Source organism: Carettochelys insculpta, chromosome 6, assembly GCF_033958435.1.
Source record: "Carettochelys insculpta isolate YL-2023 chromosome 6, ASM3395843v1, whole genome shotgun sequence".
NCBI classification, from domain to species: Eukaryota; Metazoa; Chordata; order Testudines; family Carettochelyidae; genus Carettochelys; species Carettochelys insculpta.
The window spans coordinates 103825218-103846970 of record NC_134142.1 but is presented as its reverse complement, the minus strand read 5'-3'; the positions used below and the strand labels follow the sequence as shown (position 1 = coordinate 103846970).

The window sequence follows — 21753 nt, the reverse complement described above, 5'->3', positions numbered from 1 at the left end:
AAGTCAATAAGAAATTTGCCTTTAAATTTCTATGGGAGCAAGCTCAGGCTGTAGGTGAGTCAGCCATGACAATACTACAGGCCAGATTCATGCATTTGTTCTGCAGGGACATCTGGTATTCACAAATGTCATTTGCTAACTAGAATTAATATTTACTATGTAGGTGTAGTTGTAATTACAGCATAAAGCTGTTTGTGTTTCATGGACAAACCCTGTTCTTAGCACAGTGAAAGCAAGTGCCTCATTTACCGTAGGGGCTAATTTTCAGAAATACTGCTCTCACACAATTCCAGTTAAGTCAAGGGAAAATATGGGTGCTGAGAACATCTAAAAAACAAAACAGACACATCGTAATGTCCAACACTCCTTCCCATACAAAGGCGAAGCTGCATTTTTGGGCTTCTATGCGCTTTAGCCATGCTGCTGCAGGTTATATTCTTATCTTTACGTCAGATGACTTTTGTGGCAGCCTCTCATTAAAAAAAAGCTTAGGGTACTGAAACAAAGGGATGATAACATTAAGTGGCTTCCGTCTGAGTCAATATTCTCTGTACCAAGGGCCAGAATCACATATGAGGCTGCAAGAGGAACTTCCAGAGGCCCTGACCTTTATGAAATTAAAGATTCTGTAGCGCTCAATGTAACATGCTGGCCATGGTAACAACATTCTAGATGCCTTCAGTTTTCCCGTAGCTTGTGTAACAGTGCACTGGAACAACAAACAGATGAGGCATTTCCCCCATCCGCCGCGCATGCCTTGACTTCAGTGGCAGATGTTTTTTTTTTAAATCTATAGTCTTGGGAAGGGGTAAATTCCTGGGTTAGAAGGAAGTGGGAGTCCCAGGAAACATTCTGGCTGCCTCAGACCAGCTCTTGGATTCCTTTCACAATTTCAGAGCTACATTGGCCAGGGAGCCACCCAAGATGACACACTTCTGCAGCAAGTGGAGTCGGGAGAACTCTCCAATACTGGGGGGAATGACAGTACCCCAGGATGAGGCATCTATTCTTCTACATAGTTCCACTTCACACTTGTGTGACACACACTCTCCTTTACAATGGACTGGGTCAGATTAGCAGGTAGGACCCAGCCTGTTACACAAAAATGTTGAGTCCTCAGCAGGATAGCAAATGCACTTTTGGATTCTAAGGACTTTTTCCCAGAATATATTTGCTACTGGTTACTGTGTAGAAACAACAAATGCAACCATTTTATAGCTGTCTCTCCCCTGTATTAATCAATCCTTCACTTCCAGCTGGTCAGTAATTTTAGCTCCTGATTACTTTTTAATATTTCTGAGACTAGCAGAGTCTCTCAAACTCACGTACCTTCAGTAAGTGTCACGGAGGTGATGTTTATCCTCTCAAAACCTTAGAGGAACACTAGGATTGGAACCCAGTATTTATTTATAGCCTGGGATGAAAGCAACATTTGTTACAGGTAGTATGCTACCACAACATATCTGCCCTCTGTTATAAAATAGTGCCTGCAAGAAATTTAAGTATTGGGTGGAGTGCAGGGGGATTCAGGGCAGAGGGATGTGATTGGGGTTAGGAGGCCAGGGGCTGGGGTATGGGGCATAGGTCCCTCTAATATTTTTGATCCATAAGTGGAGCGAGTTTTGTCTTGTGCACCAATACTGAGGTCATGTGTGCTTGTACAGATCTGTGACGCCATGACAATGCACTCATCAGTTACCAATGGAGGCATTTTTAAAGCAGGCATGTGCACCCACCCCCCTCATAGGGAAGTGGGGGGAGTCCAGCCACACATGACAGCAGGGGTCAAGAGGGGACATTGTCGCAGGCAGGCCTTCAAGGGTGGCTGTGGTCTCTTGGCCCATTGGAAATGTATCATGGAGCAGTTCACAGGGGCTGTAGTAGTATTGTGCCTCTCTGCCAGCTTGGGAGGGGCCCTGGGGACTGACTGTTCTCAGCCTCACCCCTTCTTCCCATAGTCCTACCCCTTGCAGGGCATAAAGCCAGGCCTCCTCCCACCTTGCCCTGGGGTTCAGCTTCGCTGTCAACCCCACTGCCTCCTCTCCCCCCAAAAAAACCTGAAATGATGCCCCTGGCATGGGTGGAATAAATTTTGTGCGCACCACCTGTAGAAACAGATGCTGCTGGCTATCGGTGCTCTTACAATCAGCTGGGAGGCACCTGAATTTCTCCTAGGTAGCCATTCAAGTGCTCAGCCTACAGGGAACAGGCGAAGGGGTGAGAAATGGATGTAGATCTTTCCCCACCTTCGAGACCTGCCAGAGGAGAATGCCCACTGGTCCACTAGGAGAATTTGAGGACTGTCACTAGCCCTAAGATAAGTTTCAGACCCCTGCCTTAAAACTTGAATTAAAAAAGGAGACAGCCACCTTTCTGGTCCATAATCTGAGGACTGCCCAGAGGACTACAATGGCACTTTTGCCAGCTTATAAATCTCCTGAAAGGCATTTCCTTCCACTTCCAGTACACTTCCTGTCCCAAGGGGTGAAGGAGGAGACAATGTAGTTTCCTATGCTTGCTTTGTATCAGCTAGGGATTCCCTCACATCGAGGGATTATTTGGCTGTTCCGTTAAAGCAGATTTACAGCACCATTGCACCCTCAAAAGCTATCGCAGACTTTCTGTGGGACTTTGGGAAAGTTAACAACTTTTCTGAGCCTTAACTTAGTTCTCCGTCTGTTAAAAAAACAGGGAATGTAATGCTGCCCTTGTTCACAGGAGTATGGCGAGGATAAACCCATTAAAAATTTCAAATCATTTTGAGATCTGCTGATGACAAGTGCTATATGAGAGTTAGGTGTCAATATGATTACAAGCCAGTGGAATTCTATTTGTATGAAAAAGCTGTTCATGAATTGGGCTGCTTTTCCACCCTGCCTCTACTGGACTCCTGGCATCTTTGCCAATTCCAAGAGTGGAGCAGGGGAGATACTGTTCTACATGTCTTTTTAAAGACAATGCTAAATGATCATACAAATATGCTGGCACACTTGTTCCTCTTGGTATTTTGCAGTGCTATTAAGTTAAATGTTTAACTTGAGGATTGAAAGAAAACTAATTATACACTCATCCCTCGCTATATGAGCGCAATTGGTTCTCAACTTTCTGCTCATAGGCGAAAACTCATAAGAGGGACACTAAATTACCATTAAAATACACATTCAAGTCTCTGATTGGTTCCTAGTTTTCCTAACTTGGGGAAGGAGTGGCAGCATGTGACACTGCTTTTGAAACGTAAGTGAACCTTGGGTTTGGAGGGAGGGGCTGGAAAGATTTAAAGACTGGGAGCAGTTTGGGGCCATGAGCAGGAGGGAAGGTTAAATCCTGGTAGTGGCTCTGGTGGTGAAGGTGGCAGCAGTACCTGTGGGGGGTGCGGTGGGCTGGGGGGCAGTCGGGGACCAGGCTGGGGTGGGTGTTGGGAGCGGACAAGCCAGGCCAGGGCTGCAGGTCTCCCCACCCCCTGCCCAGGGACCCCACAGCTAGAGCGCAGCCAGCCAAGGGGCTGCAGGTCTTCCCTCCCCACCCCCCAGCCAGGGACTCCACAGCTGAAGCAGAGCCAGCTGCAGGTTTCTCCCCACCACACCCCCCCAGCCAGGGACCCTGTGGCTACAGCACAGCCAGCTGTGAGGCTGCAGGTCTCCCCGCCCCCTCGAACAGCTCATATAAGCAAGGTAAGTTCACTCATTTTGTGAGCAAAGGTATGTATGTCCCTCATTTTAGCGAGTACTCGTAAGTAAAGTACTCATTAAATGAGGGATGAGTGTACCATCTGAAGTATATTATACTAGACTGTAAAGGAAAACGAACTGCAGTGAGGCTAACAAGTATCATTGTTTTTTTGCAAACTCTGTTAGTGCCCAGCCTACCGGAAGTATGTTCATTGACATCTGTCAGCTTGGATCAGACCCTTAGTTACTTGTTCATGATTTGCCAATTATTTATATTGCATAATGAATCCTGAAAAGGTATGTTAGAGAAATTGGCATCAATTTAATTACACAAATAGCATATGATATCAACATACATGGTGCAAGCCTCTGATTTCATTGATAAACCAGACCTGTAATTTTTGACTTTAACTTGAAGTTACTCAAACTCTTTTGAGGTTCATATATTATTGATTCAACCACAAGTCTCTTAAAGAGAGATAACCCTAGAAGATATTTTCTTTCAGATCTGAAAGCCAATTTACAAGTACAGGTTTAGATCTCTAGATTATGCTGTCTTCAATCAAGGCATAAAACTAGTACTTCTTGAAGCTCCTTTTGTTGACTTCAGATAGAGTTCTAGTGTATATACCTTGCAATGCCTCATCAGTTTTAAAAACATACAAAAACATGCATTTTGCCTATTCTTTATTGATCCAAAACATTTCTAAAAGCTGCTAAAATGACTGACAGATAAAAAATGAATTCTGCTTGTGTTTACTGCCCTTTCCCATTGAAAATAAAGTGATTAGTTTTATTCCTATAGAGTTTGTTAAATTCCTACAGATAACCAGACATTTAGAGTTTTATGAATCAATATGTTTCAAAAGAATATGATGGTCCTTTTATACTAGGTAAGAAAAGAAATTGTCTTGATTCAACTGGAAGTCAAGTCTCGTCAGGTAGCAAAAGATAAAATTTACTTCAAAATCTCCTGGAGCTATTCTTGTAATGGCTTGTGGACCTAAACAGTTAAGCAAAACACATATAAAATATCCACAACTGGTTGCAGATTTAGAAATGGTAAAGAAACTAGAAATGTGACAGGGGAACAGCAGACTTCTTTATGCTCAAATATCCTTCACTCCATGGCAGAACTGTCCCCGTTATCTAATGTGGTTGAGCATAGACTGGGGTTTTTATACCACATATGACCCTCTGAATAGCACAAGGTGAATTTTCAGAATGCTTTACTGGAGTAAAATAAGGGCAGTTCTCTGAAGCATAAAATTTTAGTGGAGAGAGGGTTAGAAATCAGATGTCAAATACCTAACGCACAGTGTTTGGGGTGGTGAAGATGAGAGTGTACACTATTAAGATGCTTAAAAGAATCTTTAATTCAATCAGAAGCCTAGCCCAAGACTGCAGTTGTTCCCAACCTTTTCATTACCACAGCACACTTCAATGAGACAATTCCACAAAACACCCCCTTTATGAGCAATTGATTCAGAAGAATAATCATCGCATTTACTTATATGTACTATGGTTACAGTTTTACTAGAGAGGTTTGCAACCTAGGAGTACATACAAACAAGCTGAAAAACAAGGTTCATGTGCATTAATGTTTCAAATCCACCACAAAATCCACTGTCTTCAACAGTGAGCAGACATTTTCAAAATCTGCTCAACACCATGCTAGGGATGTTGAGTAAATGAGTAACCACTCAAACCAGGCTCTCTTCCACACCAGCCCATTCAAGCCAGGACACGGCATTTAAACCATGTCCCAGCTCCAACAGGCTCCTGCACTCCCTCTCTCCCCCTTGTCACTCCAAGGAGTGGGAGCGAGCTCTCTGCCAGCTCATTCAGGCCAGGAAGAAGCACTTCAGCTGCCTCCTGGTGTGAATGTGGTCTGCATGGTTGGTGTTTTCCCTTATGGTGATTCTGCAAAGAACCACTGTGGGGAGGGCAGGGAATTGCCCAACCTCATGCTAGCTGTGACTCAGGCAGCCTTGCTGCTTGAGCCCCAGCTGGTGCAAGGTCATAAAGTTCCCTCCAATGGTTAAACTGTTTAAATTTCATGGCACACTTGGACAGTTCACACAGCACAATGGTTGAAAACCACTGCCCTAAAGAATAGATGGCCAATGGTTAGCCATACAGAAAAGCAGCCAGCCTCCTCTAGCCAATTCATATGCCAATAACAAGGTTGGGCTCCAGTAAGACTGGTTCTTCTGGGTTGTCATCATCACACAGATGTGATGTAAACATCTGAAAGCAAATATTCTGTGTTCTGTTTGTGCTCAGCAGACTGCATTGTGGACCATTTCAGGAGAGTTCAGAATTCCACCACTACCATTAAAAAACAACAAGAAGTCCTGTGGTACCTTATAGGCTAACAGATATTTTGGAGCATAAGCTTTTGTGGGCAAAGACCACTAAAGCTTATGCTCCAAAATATCTGTTAGTCTATAAGGTACACAGGACTTGGTCTTTGTAGATACAGACTAACACGGCTACCTCTCTGATACTCATTACCATTTAGCTCTTCTAGCCCCACAGACAGGAATTTAATGGTTGAAGGGGATATTCAATTAGCCCTTCAATAAAAGACTTCAACCTCGAAGTAAACAGATGTATTATGAACATCACAACTGCATTTAAAAAAAATCTGTCAGTACTGAGACTGGGTCCCATTTTTCATAACATCTGCCATGAAACAGCATCTGTCCCATCCTTAGCTCAGCTGCCACTCCCCTGTATATCTTTTAGATATTTTTAAATTAAAAGATGGTTTCTTCAAGTAAAAATTTATTTTTTCATTAAACTGAATTGGCTGAAATAGAAGGTACCAGCCTTCTGCACTACTGAATTTTATATTACAATCTCTACTGTACATTGTTCATAAATTTCCAGTTAGGAACTCTAAACCAAACATTCCCATAATACATAGTAATTAACCTAATTTTAGACTTGCTTCTGGATTCCAAGACTCACCATCTCAGATCAACTAGCAGATTCCCTAATGGTGCACGCCACAGCACTTGGGAAGCGGCTGGCCCATTGCAATTAAAATAAAATTGGTAAGTTAACTCTACACTGAATGAACTGGTGCGCCCCTTACCTTGGCTATGATGCGACACAGTTGAGCCCCCTCCTGAGTGAGGCTGAACAAACCACTGGTAGACGATTCTGTGATATATATATTATCTGATGAATTTAGTTGTCTCACAAGATTCTGCACAACAAAAAAGAAAGAGATAATAAACATCAGGTAGCTCCAGTCAGAAGAGTCAAGGGGCTGGAGTGGGGGCGGATAGCTGTGGTGTTTCTTTTAGGCTGGAGTAACTGAATCTAGTCAGTTTAACCAATTTCAAAGTTACTAGTCAGAAAATAAAAGGACGGTGAGAGTGAGGGAGAAAGAGACCTTGTATGAGCCAAATTCTGCCATTAACACCACTGGGTTACCATATTTATTTCAACTATATATGTGTAACTGTAGAGTTTTGCCCTGCACTTCTTTATAAAGATATCTCTGTTAAGAAAACACTAATGAAGTTAAAATATTGAATAAAGAGAATTACTATTATTTAGGAGAGCATTATTTAATTTAGCATGGAATTATGTGATCATGTAATCAATATGTTTAACTCCGCACTGACAGAATGGTATGAATTTCCTATTTTTCACTCCAGAGTAACACTGCAGACTACTGACCTAATGGATCTTTTCCTCTTCTAGTTTACATAGTTCTCATAATAGAAGTCTGCTAAGATCTACTAACAAGCAGGATCCATGGGAGAGATAACATTGTTATCAGTACTTGGAATGTACGCACATTGAGAGCGGCAGGGAAGTTGAGAGAACTGACCCATGAAGTGGAAAGATACTGCTGGAACATCTTGGGTATCTGTGAACTGCGTTGGAAAGGCTCTGGTGAACAATCAATCAACCCAAGGGGGTCATAAGCTGTACTTCAGTGGAAAGGAAGATAAACATGAGCACGGTGTTGGCTTTCTAATACACAGAGACATTGTGAATACTGTCATTAGATGCCGACCAGTCTCCAACAGATTCATCACCATCCGTCTGAAAGTATCCCCTTTCAGCATCACCATCATTCAGGCTTATGCCCCAACATCTGATTACAATGATGATGAAGTAGAAGAGTTTTACGATCAGCTACAGGATGTCCTGGAGCAAAACACCAAAAAAGGACATACTTATTGTACAAGGAGACTGGAATGCAAAAGTTGGAGCGGATGCATATAGTAACTGGAAAGGAATGTGTGGCCTATACTGCAACACTGAAACCAACGACAGAGGCCTTAGAGTTCTGGAGTTTGCCAGATATAACGACTTCATGCTGGCTAATACATTCGGCCCTCACAAGGCGTCCAGACAATGGACTTGGCACAGCCCCAGTGGAGACCATCACAGTCAGATTGATTACATCTTGGTCAAGAAGGGCTTCCGAACAAGCGTTAACATTGCAAAGACACGCAGTTTTCCAGGAGTGGATGTTGGAAGTGATCATGATCTAGTGATGATGTCATTCCACCTATGCTTGCAGAAGATCTTAAAATCAAGGCACACAAGAATTAAGTTTGACCTTGAAAAGCTCAAAGATCCTGAAGTGGCACAAGCCTTCCAAGTAAAAATAGGAGGGAGACTCACACCACTGCTCATCCTTGGTGCTGAAGAAGTAGATGAGGACATAATGGCCTACATCTTTAATACAGCAGTAGTAGAAACAGCTACTGAGATTCTTGGCAAACACTGCCCAAAGAAGAAACCAAAGCTGATCTGCTTGACCTCTGTGACAAACGGCGAGCACTGAAAAAGAAGAAAGGTGAAGCTGGTGGGACTGAGAAATACAGAGAAAATCAACAAGACCATCAGGAAAGGCATGAAGGCGGCAAAACAGAATTGGGTAGAAGACCAGTGCAAGGAAATAGAAGACAGCCTTAACAAAATAACAGCAAGAAGGCATACCAGACAGTAAGAGAGCTGACAAATGTTAGACAACCTAGAGTTTCCATAGTCCAGAACAAGGCAGGGAACTGCCTCACTGAAGAGAAAGAGATCCTTGGCAGGTGGACAGAATACTGTTCCGAGCTGTACAATGATAAGGTTGATGGAGACCCAGAAATACTGAAATGTCCATATGCTACTGAAGAGGACAGCCTCCCAATCCTTCAGGAAGAAGTAGAGGCAGCAGCGCGATCATTGAAGAAAGGAAAGTCAGCTGGAGTGGACAATATCACAGCAGAACTGATACAAGCAGGGGGAGAAGCCATGATCAGTGCCCTTACCAACATATGCAATAAGATCTGGCAGACGGGAAAATGGCCTATGTCATGGACCCAGTCGCTAGTGATCGCACTTCCCAAAAAGGGTAACCTCCAACTGTGCCGAAACTATCATACAATAAGCCTCATTAGCCACCCAAGTAAAGTTTTATTGAAAGTAGTATTGAACAGGTTGAAGCCCCAAGCTGAGATGATTATTGCTGAGGAACAAGCCAGCTTTAGGGCAGGGCGGAGTACCACCGAACAAATATTCAACCTGAGAATTCTCTGCGAGAAATATCTGCAGCACCAACACCACCTGTAGCATGTTTTTGTGGGCTTCAAAAAGGCCTTTGACAGAGTTTGGCAGGCAGCATTATGGGCCACCATGAGAAAGTACAACATCAGCCCCAACATTGTCTGAGTTGTTGAACACCTGTATGACAATGCCACCAGTGCAGTTTTCCACAACGGTACCATTGGAAGCTGGTTCAGAATGACAGTGGGAGTCCGTCAGGGTTGTCTGCTCTTCCCCACGCTATTCAACATCTTTCTGGAGCGCATCATGATTGATGCCTTGGAAGACCATGAAGGAACTGTCAGCATAGGGGGCAGAATAATCACCAACCTTCGCTTCGCTGACGATATAGACTGATTAGCCGGAGGAGAAGAGGAACTTGCCAGCTTGGTAGAATGGCTGGATACCACCTCGAAAGCCTATGGAATGGAGATAAATGCAGAAAAGACAAAACTGATGACCAATAACACCAAGGGCATCAGTAGGGATATAATGGTGGATGGACAAGCTCTTCAATGTGTGTCCAGCTTCAAGTACTTAGGTGCAATCGTGTCAGATGAGGGGTCCAGACCAGAAGTCCTCTCCAGAATAGCACAAAACAACAGCAGTGCTTACAAAACTTAGACCCATCTGGAGGGGCAAGAACATCAGTCTGAGATCAAAAGTAGGATTGATGCGCTCACTGGTCATCTCAGTGTTCTTGTACGCTTGCGAAACGTGGACCCTTATAGCAGAACTGCAGAAAAAGATCCAAAGCATGGAGATGAGATGCTATAGGAGGCTTTTGGGCATCTCTTATATTGAGCATGTCATGAATGAAGAAGTACGACATAGGATCAGGCATGTCATAGGCCCACATGACGACCTGCTCACTGTGGTGCAGAAGCGCAAGCTTAGATGGTACGGCCATGTCATCAGATCATCAGGCCTTTCAAAGACCATCTTGCAAGGCACAGTACCTGGTGGTAGAAGGAAAGGCAGGCAAAAGAAGAGATGGGAAGATAACATCAAAGAGTGAACAAACCTGAACGTGAGCGTGTCACAGAGAGCTGCACAGGACAGGATGCGGTGGAGTGAGTTCATCAGGAAGTCATCTGCGGTGCCCCAACAACCCTCAAAAGGGGTTATGGGATAGAGATGAGAGAGATGATGATGAAGATCTATTAACTACCCTCAAACTATAAAGGAAGTTTCCTGGGCCAGTGTATAGCCTTGTGACTGAAAAAAAAAAAGTATTACATTTACTGGAAATGTAAATGATTATATGCACATTTCTTTTTAAGTTATCTTGATTTTGGACATTTATCACTGCATCTGCACCGATTCAGAGGGTCCTTAAAAGAGCAAAGGCTCCATGACACTAATGAATCATCTGCAGAAAAGACCTCAGAATTATAGTGGATGAGAAGTTGATGGGCAACAGTGTGCCCTTGTAGCCAAGAAGGCTAATGGCATATTGGGGTGCATTAGTAGGAGCATTGCCAGCAAATCTAAGGAAGTGATTATTCCCCTTTATTCAGCACTGGTGAGGCCACTTCTGGAGTATTGCTGCAAATTGTGGGCCTCCATTAGAGAGAGTCCAGAGGAGGGCAACAAATATAATTAGGGGGCTAGAGCATATATCTTCTCAGGAGAAGCTGAGAGATTTGTGTTTAGTCTGTAGAAGAGAAGAGCAAGGGGGGATTTGCTGGCAGCCTTCAACTACTCTAAGGGGAGTTCCAAACAGGATGGAGAGATGCTGTTCTCATAGGTGACAGATGACAGAAGAGGAATTCAAGTTGTAGTGATGGAGGTGTGGGTAGATATTAGGAAAAGCTATTTCACTAGGAGAGTGGTGAAGGTCTGGAATGGGTTACCTAGATAGGTGGTGGAATCTCCATCCCTAAGGGTATTTAAATCCCACCTTGCCAAAGCCCTATCTGGGATGATTTAGTTGGGATTGGTCCCACTTTTAGCAGAGGGTTGGACTTGATCTCCTGAAGTCTCTTCCATCCTTCTGATTCTAATTTCCTATTGTTCTCTCCACTGGTACATAATCATTACAAAGACAAAATACACAGTGATAATGGTCTTTAAGAAAGAGAAGCTATGCAGCTTCATTTTTCCCTCACATCTCTACAAGAAGTGCAAAAGAAAAAAAACACGTATTTTCTAAATTTAAGATAATTCAATTATTCAGTCCCCTTCAATAGACTGTATTCCTGACTAACATTAAGCAGTGCCCACGAAGTCTTCCTAGAAAGCCACAGAAACCTATTGTTCCATATTTTAACATTAATCCACACCAGAGTAAAAGCCTTGCAAACCATAGTAACATTAATCAGGACAAAGAGCTGCTGTTTGAGTTGGCAGGACTGATCTCAGCACCATCACAAGACTCATGAATGTGATTCCCAAGTACTGCTACACTAACACTAATGTCCACTAGTTTTAGTCAAAGACACAGAAACCGGGCGCCCAGCCAATGGGCAGCTTCAGTAACCATTCAGTAACTAATGGACTCTGAGCACTAAAACAAGAGAAATCAGCACACTCCTTTGAGTTTGGGGAAGGAGGGAGAAGAGGACACTTTTTCTAGGAGGGACTGCACAATATACTATGCCAGGTAATATAAACCAAAAGGGAGAAGATTTTAAACAGTTCCTACAAGTGTTTTTGTATTAGTGACCGTGAACCCCTTCCAAGTGTTCCCCTGCAAACATGCTGCTCTTCCATATACAATAGTCCAGAAAATTATTTTTGCTTACCCTAAAATAAAGCAATTCAATGATTCGCACAAAGGTAGCGTCATTAATCCCACTTCTTTACCTTCTTAAGGTAAAGAAAAGCAGAAGTCTGAATTCATTCTAGTTACTTTATTCACGAAATTGCAATAATGATTTAAAATTATTTTTAGACAGCAATTCACCCTTGGATTTATTTGTTGTGTTGTGTTATGTATGCTCCCATAAAGCATAATTAAAGTTCAACAGCAGGCAGCTTGTTACCTTGACTTAGTTCTGTGATGCTGAAAACAGCTTCTCTAGCTTCCCATTTCCTGGGCAACAAGCTCTTTTAAAATTAAGATATCAGAAAGAGAGGAATGTAACAAAACAGATCATAATGAGTTTGTCTCTGTTAAGAGCACAGAACCAATTTCATTTTGGCAAAGCATTCAAAGTATGATAAATATTTCCTTCATTCTCAGCCCTTAGTGTTCCTTTTCTGCAGTGAAAGCGTAACTTTCCTGGGCAATATTAACATCAGCTCTGAAGTCTTCATAAATGCTACAGTACACAGAGTATAATAAATGGTTAAAGGAATTAATAATGGTATAACAAGCAAGCCACCAATTTAAATATAGCCAGACTGGTACTGATTGTGTTGTTACTATTTAAATAATGTTCCCAGGGTAAATAAATATGTAATCCTAATCCAATGGCACAGTCCCAGTCATTTCAACCACCATTTGGAAATCATAGGTTTTGTAATCATACAGTGCATTTACTGAAAAGGTTATGCGCAGGGAGGAATTCTGTTCCCCAGCATCTTACGTGCGGAGGGAGAAAAATCTTCCATCCATGGGTAAGAAGAGGCACTGCTTTGGTCCCTGTCCCCGTCCCTCCCCTGCCCCCCCATCAGCCATATATTAGTTATTTTGATTTGACAAGGAAGTGGGAGGTAATGTTTACTTCATACACAAATATTTCTCTCATTAGCACCTAAATCTAGGACACGTGACTTCTGGGAAAAACCTGTGGACAGGAGCCAGACAGCAACCCCAGCCAGTAGGAGCAAAAAAAAAAATCAGTCAAAGCAGAGACTATTCCCATGGCAGAGGATAGTAAATTGGGGCTCAACTGGAGCCACCTTCCCCCCAGCACTTTCCTTGACCCAGAACTGTGCAGAAGAGACCATGGGTGCTTTAGGTACACTGTGAGCCACATGGTACCTCCCCACCACCTTATCACGTGGCCCAGAGGAAAACATCTGAGAGGAACTAAAGACTCCAGCTGCTAGGAACAAAAACAGACAACGGAGGCACCTTTGGGCAGTCAGAGAACTTCTCATAGTTTGGGCTATCCTGTGGTGATTGGATATTTACTCCAATTCCACCTCCTCTACCCAATGTTTCTTCACCTGTTTTCCATGCCTATTCCTCCTAATCTCCTCCCATCCACTTTAATGTTCTGTTTATCTGATCCTCTCCTAAGCCCAACCATCATATTGTGCTCTCTGTTTGTGTGACTTTTTGTACAGTGCATTGCACTGCATGGCTCCCTTCTTGGCTGTTCCTTAAGTACTTTTATAATAAGCATGATAACATCAATGTACGTGGAAATACATCCACTGCAGTAAGTCATTATTTGGACAATGTCCAGAGGGCAGCTCCTTTAAACTGAACAGAATCTGACTGCTGAAGTGATCAATTCAGGCAGCCACCTGATCATTTTGTTGGGAATGAGGAGAACCAGGTCAATAACCAGAGAAAATAAAGGATACTGGTGTTTTGGAAAACTAACTGGGCACGAAATCAGAGAAGGGTATGATCAGTGATGAGCTACGTGAAGACTTAAGAGGTAAGACTTCAAGGCCTGTCACATACTGCCTCCAAAACAAAACTGAAACCATTTTCAGAACAATGGAAGCACCAACAAGAGGTTTATAGGGACTCAAGGCTGTAAATATTTTATTTCCATCATTCAAAACAAAAAAAAGACTTTCAATATAAACTTTTTTTAAAAAAAAAAAAAAAGTCAGCTTTTACTAACCTGTATCTCGTATGTTAAAGCCAATTCTATCAACTGGCCAAAATATTGCGCGACTGTGGTTAATGTTTCATTAATGCAAGATTTCATGGACCGTAGTGTCCGTTCATCTTCAGTTTGTATGCACCTGAAAGGAAATTGAAAACAAACATTCGAGAAACACACATATATATTAGGCACCACCTTTATCAAGCTGATTGAGCCAGCCAAGGATTTTATGTTCCACAAATGTTAATAAGGGAGATTTGACTGATTAAGTCCAGGTCATCAAACTTAACTGTTTAAGTTAATGTCAGCAGTGGCTTTTAGCAAAGTCTTTTCTGTCCAAAGTAATTTTGGACAAATAGTTATAAAGTATTGAAAATATAAATTAATATCTACAGGGTCACAGTGCACCAAATTCTGCTTTCAAGTACACTGGGATATAGTCAGAGTAAATTCACCACAGTCAGATAAAGCTTAAAGCTGCTGTAATCCTCCCCCAAGACTGAATTTCAGTTGTACGTGTGTACAGTAAAAAGTCTATTATCTGGCATCCCTGGGAATCTGGGGGCACTGGATAATTAAATGTGCTGAACATTGGAGCAGGGTAGCTAGCTCCCAAACTTGCTGCTCCTGCCTGCAGCCACAGAGAGAGCCCGACAGCCATTAGCCCCAGCAGAGCAGCTGGCTCCCACTCCTGCTGCCACTGCCACCAGCTGGACAGCCAGCCTTGGCAAGTCAGCCAACTCCCAGGCCCCAGGCCATCAGCCAGACAGCTGGCCCTGAAGCTGCAGGCTACAGCCAGGTAGCTGGCCTCCCCATCCCCACAGCAACCAGCCCCACTCCATTGGCCCTGCTGGTGGCCGCCAGCAAAGCATGTGCTGATCAACTGAGCATGATGGTTATCCAGATTCCAGGTAACCTGGCTTTTAAGTGTAGATCACCTATTTACAGAACCAAACTTTTTTCTCATCAAGTTTAATTTCCCATATTTTAAATGTGAGCATGATCAAGGCCCTAACAAGTACTGCTCCTTCCCTTCCCCAAGTCCTCATATCACTCTGTCCCTGCTCCCTGCACCACTTGCTCTCCTTCACCCTTAATTGCTTTCACTGGGCTGGGGTGCAGGCTCCAGAGTGGGTCAGGAATGTGAGCTCAGGTCTGGGGCAAGAAGTCCTGTTGCACAACCTGATTTAGGGTGCAGGTCCAAGCAATACTTACCTCAGGCAAACAGCACATTCAGCTCCTACACATAAGGACTAGAAGGTCTCCCAGCCAATGGGAGCTGCAGAGCCATTGCTTGGGGCTGGGCCAGTGCATGGAGCCACCATGGCCACCCCTGCACCTAGGAGCTAGATATGCCAGGCACTTCCAGGAGTCAAATAGGCCCAAGACTGGCAGGGAAACCAGACTTACAGCGGCTCGGTTAGAGGTGCTGGTCAAAAACCATTTACACCTCTAAGGCCGTGTCTACACTAGCCAAAAACTTCGAAATGGCCATTTCAAAGTTTACTAATGAAGTGCTGAAATACATATTCAGCACTTCATTAGGATGCGGGTGGCCGCGGCACTTCAAAATTGACGTGGCTCGCCACTGCACAGCTTGTCCAGACGGGGCTCCTTTCCGAAAAGACCCTGCCTACTTCGAAGTGCCACGGCCACTCGCATACTAATGAAGTTTTTGGCCAGTGTAGATGTAGCCTAAATGAGATCCCAACCCTCTGTGGTGTGGATGAGACATTTATTCTCTTTACTTTGCCACAGGCTACATTCAGAGATTGTGTGTTATGCCCATGCACAACACGTTCACTTGAATTAAGATGGTTAGATCATATATGCAACCAACAGGACTCAAAAGGCACGACAAACAGTTCAGGTCATTCAGACCCCTATTTCCACTCCCTTCAGCGGTTCTTCTAACATCACCAGTTCCCATCCCCCACTCAAAGTTCATAGAAATCAAATCAGATGCACCAATGTCCTGATTATGAGAAGAACTCAGCATTTACAGCTCTGAGTGAAAGCAGTGAGTTTGTAGATGGTCAACAACTGACAGCATGGCTTAGTGGTGAGGTGGTGGTTGACACTACATCTCCCAGTCCGGTCCTTCAATGGCTCCCACAAGGGTTTTCAGTGTTCTTCTTTAGCACAGGAGTTTTGCCTTTGAACAGCCAGTGACTTTTCCAGCTACCCTCTCACTGGAGGTGTAGGCTCTTGTTTTTGTACTGTCCTTTTGGAGTGTATTGGGAAAACCCAGGCTACCCTCCCCATTGCCCTACAATGGGCAGCTATACCTAACACTGTTGCTGCTTCCCAGCCACTTCCTAATGTTTTCTCCTTCAGGTTCCCAGAACAAATCATATCTCTCAAGTTTCAGATGCACACACTCTGACCCCCCTCACCCCCACGCATGTGCGCGCGCACACACACACACACACACACACACACACACCCCCCTCCTTTGTGTGTCTGCACAGGTTTGTATTGTCAGCTCCCAGGCAGCGATCTCCTGGGCAGTCTTTTTTCCTCAGATCATCTATCTGCTCCTTTCCACTACATGCCTCTGAGTTGCTTTGCTCCCCTTTTTAAAATCATGCCTCCAGCTTGTGCAGAGCCATTCCTTAATCTCTTGCTCTGTAGCGTGTGGCTTGTCTACCCCAAAGGGTGTCTTTTAGGACACACATGAAAAATACTTTTAAGCTGCATGTATTTGAGAGCACCAGTGTTCAAGAACCACATTTTTCTGGTAATTATACATTATGGTTTTTTCAAAAAATACCCAAGATGAGAGACGGGCTCAGTGTTTAAAGTAAATCAGATGAGACTATTGATTGGCATGACTGTGCTAACAAGGGAAGTTCTTTTAGAATCAGGATATCAGCAGGAGAAGAATCCTTTCACAGTTTGTACAGAGTTCATATCAGTGACTATAATGTAACTAATGCCAATGATTGCCTCTCTAGGCATAAGGAACAGACTCACAAAAAACCTGCAGCAGTACATAAACATGTGTCACAGTTTTGAAACATGAACCAGGACCACAGATTGTAACTTTGGCTTGAAATCCTGGTCTCTCTGAACTTAATGGTAGTTTTGTCATTGAAAAACTTGCTCTACTGAAATCAAACTTGCTGCCTCAGGCTGTGAGAGTTAAAAGCATTACAATTAACTAGCACTGACTTTTGTGCCATACCAAGGTCTCTATTCAATAACATACCCTCATGGAAGATCGGGGTCTAAATATAAACATAATCTAACCTAAGGCACTGATGGCCAAATTGTCACAGGACACTTTCATGAAAACTGCAAATACTCAAACACTCAGGGAGCATTAGCTGGATCGTCCATCCACATTAAAAACCACCAAAGCATAACAAACAATTAAGCAGCAAAACTGACTATCCAGGTTAGGAAATTTAAGTTACCTTTCCGTGACTGATGTAAATTCCGAACATTTTTCCATTAAAAGTTTTTCAAACTGCAAAGGGGAAAAAAAAAAAAAGGCAAAATGTGTTTAAAAGAATGTATCCATCCACCTATGTATGACTCTTTTCAATAAGAGAAAACCACTTGATTACAGTAAAAACAAAAATGCCAAGAAGATAGTTTATGTGAACACCATTTTTCTCAATTTCCCTTTTTATCTGACTCTATGGTTAATTATAATAGAGATAAAAACTGGAGCTAAGTCAGTCCCAATCCCATACAAAAAAATAATGCATCTTAACCGAAAAGAATACTTAATTCCAGTTGCCCCCATGGAGTAAACTACTCAACATTGGTAAAGGTGGCCAAATCAGGCCCATAAAAACTTTGTGATCCAAACATAAGACATGCTCGCTTACATACACACAGTGAGACTATATGGTTCAGAGATATGGAGACTGTTTAGAATGAATTGCCGTTATTGCAATTAAGTACAAAGGTTTCCTGCACCAGATGAGCTCTCAAATTCTAAATATAGCTTATAAAATTCAAATTGACCAACAAATCAATTTTGAAGAAAGAATCCTACCTGGTGCATTTCTTCTGAGGAGTTTCTAGTAAAGCTATTGTATTCATTTATCATTGACCGTACGTGACAATTGACTCTTACTGTCATGCTGTGAACTCTCTGCCATCTGTTCTTCTCTAGCTTTTGAGAAATCCTAGTCAATTCCGTGCTTATGATCCAAGCTCTTTTTAACAATAACTGCAAGTTATCATATGCACTATGTTGTGATGAAAGGATAAGTTCACTTTGTGCATCTTCCTCTGTGCTGATTGGTTTGGACTGAAGAATACACATACATTCACAATCCGTCATCAACTTCAAGTCCTCCATCCAACGCTGCACGGAATCCACCTGAATTAAGTGCATGCTAAAGTGTAGTTAAAAAAAGAAAAAATATCCATCAGATGAAAGATCTGAATCAATATAGAAATAGCTTTTGTGAACAGAAAAGAGGGATAACATTTCCCATAAACAGAGCTCAAAAAAAAATCAATTAAATAATGAATTAATTTGCCTGCAATATGAAAGTGACATGTTTCGTATTCTATGAAAAGATTTTGACCACTTTTAAATCACTCCCTCATTAGAAGCAAACAGATCCAAAGGGGACTATGATTTGCCTGTAGCCAGGCATTAGCTGAAATAATGATTGTGTGTTAGTCGACTTTCTTTATAATTGGTTGAACTTAAGGTTAGAGGCAAAAAATTATATTGGTGGAATAGCTGACCCACAGAGGCCTCCTCAGATGTGAAACCACCAGGTGGGTGCACCAAGTGGGTGCTTGTCCTATAGCAAGTAGGCGCTGCTAGTGTCAATTTTCACGACACCTGAATAAACACAAAACAGTTGCTGGGCAGAGGGATATATGTTACTTAGAACACTGAAATCAAAAGTAAGTTTGTTAAGAAGCCAGACTTAGAAGACAAAAAATACGGTCAACCCCTACGAAATGCTCTTCTGAAGGAGTAAACATCCTCAGTTCTCACTGGTGGCACCTTTCTGATTTAAAGGTTATAATCAGGAGCAATGAAAAAAACTCAAATACTAGAGACATCTGTGGAAAAGATACAGAAATACGAATATAATGAGACAAATTAAAAGGATTAGCTGTGCTGAAGTGTATGGTTGAAAAGAAATTAAAAAGCTTGGTTGGCAGATTTTTTTTCTTGGTTTTTTTTTCCTTTTTCACTTTTTATTATGATAAAAAACTCCACCCAGTCATTCACTTTGAAATGATTTATCAGATGCCATGTATTTTTCAACTAACAAAAGTCTTGCATCTAATACTAGTCCATGCCAAATGTAATGTAGCAACTGAACACTCCAATGTTCCACTCAAATGGAAGAAAGCTGTCTAGAATTAAACTTCAAGGGTTATATGTTGCATGACAACTTCAAGTTAGATAATGCCTGTGTTATATATATGTATATAAATTACATTTCACATCAGATAGTGGAAGACAACGTTACAAATGCACATGCATGGTGCCTATACAAAAAATTATGAAAAATGTGACAGTTCAAGTGTTCCATAGGACAACAATGTTCATGCTTTGGGGTTGCATCTGCAGCCTTCCCCACTAGAGGACAGGACATTTTCACATAAGTTCAGATAAACGATACTTAGACCTTTCAGTGCAAGAATATGTCTCACGAGGTATTTCTCCCTATTGATGTAGAGTTCAGAAGCAAGGCAGCCACCACAATATCAGAAAAGGGCTTCCAGCAATCATTTTCTAGAACCCCAGAGGCTAAACAGTACCATCAAGAACCCAATAAACTGGATGTTGAAAATGAAAGAATGGGTTTTAGTTTTGTTTTCTCATTGCTCTAAGCCAAGCAGGAAGTTTGCTAAAGCCTTTCTACAGCTGTGAAAGACAAATTAATCTGGTTGCTTTTTAAGGGTGTAGACCCTTACAGCCTGCCGTCATGGATACTTTTGGTTCTCTCTCCAGTAAACTAGCACAGGTAAGACATATTGTGATGAATGTGTGGATTTTCCTACTAGTAGATAAAAACCTTGATCTAAAAAAACTTAACAGCTTGAGGTGAGACACAGCAAGTTTAAAAGAAATAGAGCTGCTAAAATAAAAATAAATAATGGGTCACATGCAGAATGTGTGCTGCTTAGGAATGGAAGCAATCTGTTTTAGTGAAAACAAACTAAAACTGTGTGGTGATTTCTGCACACTTCAGAAAAACATCTTCTGAAGAGCAATGATGGACTCTCAGTCATGGCAAAAATGTGCTTATAATGTTTAAGAACAGTGTGAAGGCCAAAGGGTAGAACAAAACAACATGAGTCTTTGGGGAAGCTACTTCACTTTGTACATGGGTGAACTCAGTAGTGCAATAGAGACGGACACATGGCCTTCAATTAACACAACTCATTTTACACCCTACCCAAACAAATTACTGAGCCAAAATATTGCCCTGTTAAGTAGTAATTTACAGTTTTGAATGTCCTCTGTGTGTTAAATTCATTTCTTATAGTACTGAGCATGCTACTGTATAAAGCAGAGCCTTGACCAATGACAAGAACTAACAAAGAGAGGTGGTCTATCATACATGGCTAAGGAAGATAAACACACTTCATGGACAGTCAGATTTATAAATGTGAGAGTAAGGGAGCTGACAGAGCAGGACACATTAGAAAATATCAAAGAAAGAATAGTTAGGTTGGTGGGACATGTACACTGTGTGGAAGATAAGAGATATGCTAAGTAAGATCCTAGTGGGACTCCAAGGATGAAAGAGAAAGCAGGGAATTCTAAGAAAGAATTGAAAGAAGATAACATCAGAGTATAGCAAATATACTGACATTACCTGGAAAAAAGTACCACAGCTAGGAAGGGACTAGTCAATAGAGGAACTGGACTGTTCAGTTTGCAAGTGACATAGGAGGAACTAAGTGTATGGTTTTAAAATAAAGAGATTGCCTTCCTTAAACTTCTTGCATGGAGCAGTTTTTGAAAGGTTCTGACTACGAGCAGCCCTGTACTCTGAGGTAACAATGATTGGTTTCAGTGGAAATAGGATCAGAACCTATATGTCTTTGGATATGACTAATGTACCACAAGTGCTGTACTGTTATATATTAGTATAACAAAATAAGTTGTGTACGCATCAAATACTTGATGAATTATCATCAAAATATTTTAAAACAAAAATTAAGAAATGCTTCTTTCACTAATGACCAAGTCAGGAGGTTAATGTTTCTGCACAAGTCATGAAATAAACCTGAAGGGCTTCTATATGGTCTGGAACAACGTTTGAGAATTTATATTGGCACAAAGGAAACTAAAATGATTAAACTTACACCGTTTGTGTATGAATAAAAGCAGCCCAGTAGCACCTTAAAGACTAACAAAATAACTTATTAGGTGGTGAGCTTTCGTGGGATAGACCCACTTCTTCAAACCGTAGCCATACCAGAACAGACTCAATATTTAAGGAACAGAGAACCAAAAATAGTTAAAGGTTGACAAATTAGAAAAATTGTATTCGAGGTGGGCAAATCAGCGACAGCGCCCGGTGGTTTCTCCCTGCAAGAGATGGCCAATAAGATGCGGGTGAGCCGGGGCCAAAACCCAGGGTCCTCGGAGGGGGAATCCCACCAACCCACCGAGCGAGAGGATAAACGCAGTCACTTCTAGAGCCAAGTTAAACACAGCTAAGGTCCTACTTATTTCCCCGGCAGGTAGACGCCCGGACAGCAAGAGAGAGACTCAGGCACAGAACAAAGAGTAATACTAACAAAATAATTTATTAACAAAAAAGACAACAAGCAAA

General features: G+C 42.1%; 1 protein-coding gene across 1 annotated transcript in view; it reads right to left on the bottom strand.

Annotated features, from left to right (window-relative positions):
• INSC (INSC spindle orientation adaptor protein) overlaps positions 1 to 21753 on the bottom strand; it is a 167243-nt gene that overhangs the window by 92510 nt on the left and 52980 nt on the right. The window contains exons 3-6 of the mRNA XM_074998544.1: positions 17982 to 18327; positions 17392 to 17444; positions 13988 to 14111; positions 6772 to 6885 (exon numbers count right to left, since the gene is read on the bottom strand). Coding sequence (XP_074854645.1) covers positions 6772 to 6885; positions 13988 to 14111; positions 17392 to 17444; positions 17982 to 18327 — 637 coding nt within the window. The remainder of the gene's footprint in view (positions 1 to 6771; positions 6886 to 13987; positions 14112 to 17391; positions 17445 to 17981; positions 18328 to 21753) is intronic.